General features: G+C 29.9%; 2 protein-coding genes across 2 annotated transcripts in view; both read left to right on the top strand.

Moving 5' to 3' along the window:
• Window positions 1-370, top strand: part of LOC125868877 (uncharacterized) — a 12536-nt gene extending 12166 nt beyond the window's left edge. Inside the window, exon 5 of the mRNA XM_049549444.1 lies at window positions 344-370. Coding sequence (XP_049405401.1) covers window positions 344-370 — 27 coding nt within the window. The remainder of the gene's footprint in view (window positions 1-343) is intronic.
• A 908-nt stretch (window positions 371-1278) lies between these two features.
• The window catches only part of LOC125866672 (LEAF RUST 10 DISEASE-RESISTANCE LOCUS RECEPTOR-LIKE PROTEIN KINASE-like 2.1), a 32785-nt gene continuing 25976 nt past the window's right edge, over window positions 1279-8087 (top strand). Inside the window, exon 1 of the mRNA XM_049546983.1 lies at window positions 1279-2087. Within this exon, the coding sequence (XP_049402940.1) occupies window positions 1310-2087 (778 nt within the window). The 5' untranslated portion in view covers window positions 1279-1309. The remainder of the gene's footprint in view (window positions 2088-8087) is intronic.

The following is an 8087-nucleotide window of genomic DNA, read 5'->3' as shown; positions in this document are numbered from 1 at the left end:
CTTGCAATGATATATTATAAAGTTGTTATGTAACCATTGAGCATCGAAATTCATTAGTCTGACTAATTTGAATTCGTAACGTAAAACTCTAGGCAAGCTCATTTATCCAAAAAAAAAAACTCATCAGTACATTTATATTAAACTCCTGGTGATTGCCATGATTTGTGACATACTCATTCACTCCGGATAACTTTAAATATGTTACGTTTGAAGTTGCATATGACTTGTCAGGCCTAATTTTAGACACTATGTATCTAAAGTTATTTCGAAGTGGTTGCGCAAGTCACAAAGTTATGATGTAATGTTATATGCTCAAATGATTTTAAGCAATGTTTTTTTGCAGTGTGCTTTTTATGAAGCGGTATCATGATTTCAACTTTATGAATTTTGAATTTTAGGACAATGAAGCGGAATCAAGAATTTCAGTAAGCAATGCATTGGTGTTTCCTCTCCCTCAGCACCACATTGACTTTCTTGCAATTGTTCTCTTTAATACAAGCAAATTTTCATTAGATTCTAAATTAATATATTGTGATTTGACGTTGTCACTGACAGTCTAGTCTAGCATACGGAGGGGCCTATGGTTGCCAGAAAGTAATCAAACCCAAGTCAAGTTGGACTTAAATTATTGAGTTTAGCCAAACTTATAGGTAAGGTAGCTTTCTAGCTCCGCGCATCCACCCCTGGTTGTGGGATGGAATCTACATTTTGAGTGACCATTTAAGAAATCAACTCGAAAAGTCAAGAGAATGTGAATACCAAGTGAAGTCATCTTGATATCAGACAAGTACCTATTTTATGTAAGCCCACAAGTATGTGAAAAGGGAGAAAAAAAAAAGAACAACATCCTCCTCCCTTAGTGGTATCTTCTACATTTTCTTTATGTTGTGTGAATATGGACTATGTCTCAAAAGCAGACATTTTTATTACAATTTCAAGCTTAGTCAAAGAGTTTATCAGTCAATAATTGCAACTTCTTCGTTAAAAACTTGATCCCGGTAGAGTTATCTGGTACTTTTTACTAATGAGAGGTGACAAGTATCCCGTATAATTATTCAAGGTGCACACACGTTGTATGGGCGCCATGCTTGTCAAACAAAAAGAAGCTTGACCCCAGTCAAGTTTAATCTTGAAAATTCAACTTTCTAATAAATGAGGTAGATACAGAGTTGTAGAGGATATGTAGACTAAATGAAGTCAACTTTTTGCTATCAAGAAGGTAAAAAAAGGAAGAATCCCTCCTCTCTTTAGTACATTTTTCATTATCTACGTGTCTAGTTGTGTATTTTCAGCTGTTTCAAGACTGAAAATGAACCAAGAAAAAAGGTATATCTTGATAGCATCATTAAACTTTTGTGTTTTCTGCTTCATTCTGCAAATAGATAAATGTTGTGCTGTTGATCCACAGTTTGTAGTATGTAATAAATCAGTAAATTGTAGATATGGTCCAAGAATAAGCTTTCCATTTTATATTGAAGATGTTCAAGAATCTTATTGTGGGTACCCTGGATTTGGGCTAAATTGTAGTGAGCAAGGGTTTCCTGTTGTACATATTACTGGAAATGAGTATATAGTTGAAGATATTTCATACCAAGATGATATTTTTCAGATTAAAAATTCAGTCTTTAACATTACTACAAGCAATGGTTGTGTTTCTGATATCAAGAATGTGTCACTCGATCATCGCCCTTTTAAGTTTGTTAAGGAATCAAGAATTTACTTGTTGTCAAAGTGTAATGGATCGATATCCGAGGATCTTTTGAAGCACAGGATTGGTTTTGGTTGTGGTGGAGAAAATGAGAATGATTGGGGTTATGCAATGTTTGCTGATGATGAGAGCTTTGAGTCTGCATTACAAGTGTGTGAAAAACATGTAATGGCACCAGTAGAAATGCTTGGAGATGAGGGAAGTAATCGATTTATTGACTATCAAGTGCTACTGAGAAGGGGGTTTAGATTGAGCTGGATTTCAAGTAACTGCAGTGAGTGTGCAGAAAGTGGAGGACGTTGCGGATTTGATGTTATCGATTATAAATTCGAATGTTTCTGCACTGACAGGCCTCATGCATCGAGTTGCCAACCTTCCAGTAAGCCCCTATCACCTTAAATACCAGTTAATTTCCAGTATAATTATGCAGCACCTTATGATATGCTAGGCACCATGCTTTAAGGTTTTTTCGTGTGATAGCTTGATGATTTAGTCAAGATACAGCTGAATTAATCGAATGGATATAGCTATGGATGATTAATAATGTGTTTACAACAGAGTGTAGCCAAGGAAATATCCTTATAGCTTCTAAGGATAAATCAAATTTCCATGGCACCTTATCCTATGATTGTACTCCGTGCTTTAGGTTCTTTTCATGTGATTACAAGCACCCAAAAAATATAACTTGATGATTTAGGCGACATGATACAGCTGATTTAATCCTTATTAGTAGTATTATTTAGTAGTCGCATAGTTTCTTATTCTTTAATGTGTATTACTATCTGTTGCTTCATTTGCCTTATATCTTGTTATTTGTTGTCTATTTTTCTTGGAATCCTGCTATGAAAACGTTTCTTTGAGCTGAGGGTCTATCTGAAACAACCTCTTACCTCAGAAAAGTAGGTTAAGGTTTGCCTACATCCCACCCTTCCTAGACCCACTTGTGGGATTACACTGGATATGTTGTTGTTGATACAATTGAATTGATCGTATGGATGATTAATAATGTGTTTACGACAAAATTTGTATATTGCTTTAAGAGAATCTAAGATCTTTGTTTAGGAGATTATTTTATATAAAAAGACATGTGGAATAACAAAATTTGTAATTTGTATTTTTTATATGAGATTTCAGATATAAACTTTGAAAATGAAAGAATTTCTAAAAGGAAACATTTTCTCTTTTAATAGATCCGTCTATAGGTGACACAAATTTAAATTAATCAAATATATCATATAGATAACAAATCGTCTCGTACTAATAATTAACATATACTTCCACTGACAAGCGGATGAATTTCATTCTTGGAAGAAAATGTAAAAAAATTACCATTCAACTTTTTATTATAGTTTAAAATTACCTTCGAGTTGGAGCTTTCCAAGAAGTCAAATAGAAAAAAAACAATTTTTTTCTTTCACAAAGTGTAAGTAATGCTAGATAAAAAATTCAAAAGTTTAATAGACAAGGATATTATTCATTTTCGAATAATACTAGAGTTAATAACTTTGATGGTCACTCAACTATCAACTACATTCACAAAAAATCACTCAACTTTCATTCTCAACTCAAAAGTTACTCAATTATGCCTTCTTTGCACAGAAAGTAACTCAACATATTTAATTATTTTTTTCACTAAAATTTTCTGACATGGATTTTTTTTTTTAACCAAAATTTTAAGAACCAAATATATATCCATTCAAACCATTTAATGATCCGACACATTTAATTCGATCCGCTAAATCATTAAAAAGTCGTCATTCTCTCTTAACATATATTATAGATTCATAAATCCATTTATACTATGTGTACTGCTTTCAGTTGAATATATATATAATATAGGTTAAGATTAGATTTTCTTCTAATTGCAGCAATTTGCACATACTGTAAGTGATGATTGATGACTTTTTAATGACTTAGTGGGTCGGATTAAATGGGGCGGGTCATTAAATGGTTTAAATGGATATATATTTGGTTCTTAAAATTTTGGTTAAAAATAAAAATTCCATGTTAGAAAATTTTAGTGAAATAAAATAATTAAATATGTTGAGTGACTTTCTGTACAAAGAAGGCATAGTTGAGTGACTTTTGAGTTGAGAATGAAAGTTGAGTGACTTTTTGTGAAAAAAGTTGATAGTTGAGTGATTTTGAGTTGAGAATGAAAGTTGATTGACTTTTTGTGAAAAAAGTTGATAGTTGAGTGACTATCAAAGTTATTAACTCAATAATACTAAAGTAAATTTGACCCTTTTCCCTCTTGTAAAAAACCTTAGAATATTTAATCCTCTATTGATTCTCCAATTTTTTGAATGATTAAAGCCTTTTGAGCATAGAATTTGGTTTAATACAAATGGACAAAAATACCCTTCATAAATTAAGCTCTCGTTTGGACACAAATTTTGGCGATTAAACTTGAAAATTGAAATTTGAGTTTTTGGATTTTAAAGTTTTATTTGAATACACATTTTACATAATTCATTTTTTTGTAGTTTTATCAGTTAAATGAGTTTTCTTCTCAAAGCTTAATGAGCCTGATTTTGAAAACTTGAAAATACTGAAGATTGCTTCATTTAAAATCTGATCAAATTTTATAGTTATACAAATATTTAAAGATAAATTTTAAAATTTGATCCAAAATTTATAATCAAACGTTAGCTCAAATTTTTATAGCCAAACATATATATATATACTAGATATAGAATCCCGTGCCAGCACGGGCCCAATATATATTATTTTTTTATTTTAATTTATATCATATTATAGAATTTGAGAAGTTATTGAAATTTTTATATGATTTTAAAAATATTTTAAATTTTTAGCTATTGTGATTTGTAGTACTTTTTTTTAACATAATTTTGAAAATAATATTTATTACTCTGTTTGTTCTAATTTATGTGGCACACGCAAAATTTCAAATATTAACCATTTTTTATATGTCTCTTTAATATATTAAGTTGTTAATTATTGTATTTTATAGTACATTTTGAACCTAATTTTTTAATAATATATGTTATTTGCCATGTCCCAATTTATGTGGCATTAATTGATAGATTTGTTGGAGTCGAGAGATTTATTTTGTTAATTATTGTAATTTATAATTTGTTTTTCGTCAATTTCGTCGACTATTTTTTTTATTAATTATTGTAATTTATTGTTTCTTTTTCGTCAATTTCAAACAATATATGTTTATCATATAATCCATTTTATGTGGTACCAATAGAATTTAGAGAGTCAATTAAATTTTGTATATAAGTTTTAAATAATTAAGCTGTTAATTATTGTAATGTATAGTATTACTTATATTATTTTTAAATATATTTAAATATTATATGTTAGGTTTTTTATCCTAATTTATATGGCATTGATAGAATTTAAAGTGTCAAATAATTGTTAATTATTGTAATAGATAATATGGAGTATTTAAGTCATTTATAGTATAGTAATTAATATATAATATGTAGTATTTAAGTGTTATATTATGGAATTTGAGAAGTTATTGAAATTTTTATATGATTTTAAAAATATTTTAAATTGTTAGCTATTGTGATTTGTAGTACTTTTTTTTTTACATAATTTTGAAAATAATATTTATTACTCTGTTTGTTCTAATTTATGTGGCACACGCAGAATTTCAAATATTAACCATTTTTTATATGTCTCTTTAATATATTAAGTTGTTAATTATTGTATTTTATAGTACATTTTGAACCTAATTTTTTAATAATATATGTTATTTGCCATGTCCCAATTTATGTGGCATTAATTGATAGATTTGTTGGAGTCGAGAGATTTATTTTGTTAATTATTGTAATTTATAGTTTCTTTTTCGTCAATTTCAAACAATATATGTTGTTAATTGATAGATTTTTTGGAGTGGACTATTTTTTTATTAATTATTGTAATTTATTGTTTCTTTTTCGTCAATTTCAAACAATATATGTTTATTATATAATCTATTTTATGTGGTACCAATAGAATTTAGAGAGTCAATTAAATTTTTTATATAAGTTTTAAATAATTAAGCTGTTAATTATTGTAATGTATAGTATTACTTATATTATTTTTAAATATATTTAAATATTATATGTTAGGTTTTTTATCCTAATTTATATGGCATTGATAGAATTTAAAGTGTCAAATAATTGTTAATTATTGTAATAGATAATATGGAGTATTTAAGTCATTTATAGTATAGTAATTAATATATAATATGTAGTATTTAAGTGGAAGGTGATGGGGCCCACTTATATAGGTTGATAAATATATTGGATATTAATAGTGATTTATAGTATAGTAATTAATAATATATAATATGTAGTATTTAAGTGGAAGGTGATGAGGTCCACTTATATATTTTATAAATATATTGGACATTAGTAGTGATCTTATTGGATCATTGATAGTTAGACTCTTCTATAATATAGTAATATAAATATGATTATTCAAAATCTATAACTAGACGCTAGCTAAAAATCCATTCTTGCTTCTACAGGGTAGCTGCAAATTGCTGCAGACATATGAGCAAGAAACTCGTGTCCCTCTTTTATTGAAATATAATATAATATATCCACTGTGAATATGACTAATCTCTCTAAAGCAGCCATTTTTATTGCCATTTAAAGCTAATTAATCATCAGTCAAAAAGTTTATTGGTCAATAAATGCAACTTCTATTTTTTTGATTAAAAATTTTTCTTGAAAATTCAATCTTTCTGAGAAATGAGGTAGATACATAGTCAACCCTTCTGTCAGAGCCAGTTGCAGAGAGCAAAAAAATCCATCTTTTTGCTTAAAAAATCAATCTTTCTTCTATAGGAATAAACCCAAGAAACCCCTTTTCTCTTTTTAGTATAATTTTCATTATCTACTTGTTTAGTTTGTATATTTTCAGCTGTTTTCAAGATTACAGATGAACCAAGAAAAAGGTATATCTTGATAGTATCATTAAACATTTGTGTTTTCTGTTTCATTCTGCAAATAGATAAATGTTGTGCTGTCGATCCACAGTTTGTAGTATGTAATAAACCAGTAAATTGTAGATATGGTCCAAGAATAAGCTTTCCATTTTATATTCAAGATGTTCAAAAATCTTATTGTGGGTACCCTGGATTTGGGCTAAATTGTAGTGAACAAGGGTTTCCTGTTGTACATATTGCTGGAAATGAGTATATAGTTGAAGATATTAGATATCAAGATCATACTTTTCAGCTTAAAAATTCAGTCTTTAATAGTAGTGTAAGGAATGGATGTGTTTCTGATATCAAGAATGTGTCACTCGATAATCGCCCTTTTAAGTTTGTTGAGGTATCAAGAATTTACTTGCTGTCAAAGTGTAATGGTTCGATATCTGAGAATCTTTCGAAGCACATGATTGGTTTTGGTTGTGGTGGAGAAAATGGGAATGATTGGGGTCTTGCAATGTTTGCTGAGGATGAGAGCTTTGAGTCTGCATTACAAGTGTGTGAAAAACATGTAATGGCACCAGTAGAAATAATGCTTGGAGATGAGGGAAGTAGTCGAGATGTTGACTATCTGATGCTTTTGAGAAGGGGCTTTAGATTGAGATGGACAGCTAGTAATTGCAGTGAGTGTGCAGAAAGTGGAGGACGTTGCGGATTTGATGTTATCGATTATCAATTCAAATGTTTCTGCACTGACAGGCCTCATACTTCGAGTTGCCCACCTACCAGTATGCCCCTATCTAGCAGTAAATTTTCCAGTATAATTATGCAGAACCTTATCTTATGATTACGCACCGTGCTTTAGGTTCTTTTCTTGTGATTACCAACCGCACAAAAAAGTATCGTTTGATCATCTGGGCATCAAGATACAGCTGCATTAAGCATTTGGATTATGTGTTAACCACAATTTTGCGCAGCTAACTTTAAAAAAAGAAGAAGATAAATATAAAAATTGGTGGTAGGGGAAGGGGAAATGGGGGAGGGGATTACAAGATGGGGAATTGAACACCAACATCAACAAGGTGAAAGTTCAGGTAGCCAACCAATTGAGGTACGAAGATTTCCCTGTGCTGCCAAGTTAAATATTCTCGTAGCAGCTAATTACTTCTCTGATGAATGGTGCCTTGTTCTGATTAATTACCATGCATTTCAGGGTTTGACCTCTTGTCCTGTAACCCTGTGGTTATGCCAGCAGTATTTTCTGTTCGTTACTTGTTGAAGTTTAGAGTTAGACCTTTTCTGCTATGTTCTCTATGTTTCATCGGCTTATCTTCAACTTAGTTCAATTAGAGAGTAAATCTTGTCCAAAAGAGTTTCGTTGTGGAAGAATTGGAACCATAAGTTATCTTTTCCCACCTCACGTTCTATTTTGAGTCGACAACAATATTACTTTGTACATTCAAATGCACAAATAACAGTACG

Source organism: Solanum stenotomum, chromosome 6 (assembly GCF_019186545.1).
Source record: "Solanum stenotomum isolate F172 chromosome 6, ASM1918654v1, whole genome shotgun sequence".
Taxonomy (NCBI): domain Eukaryota; kingdom Viridiplantae; phylum Streptophyta; class Magnoliopsida; order Solanales; family Solanaceae; genus Solanum; species Solanum stenotomum.
This window is presented reverse-complemented; position numbering and strand designations above follow the sequence as displayed.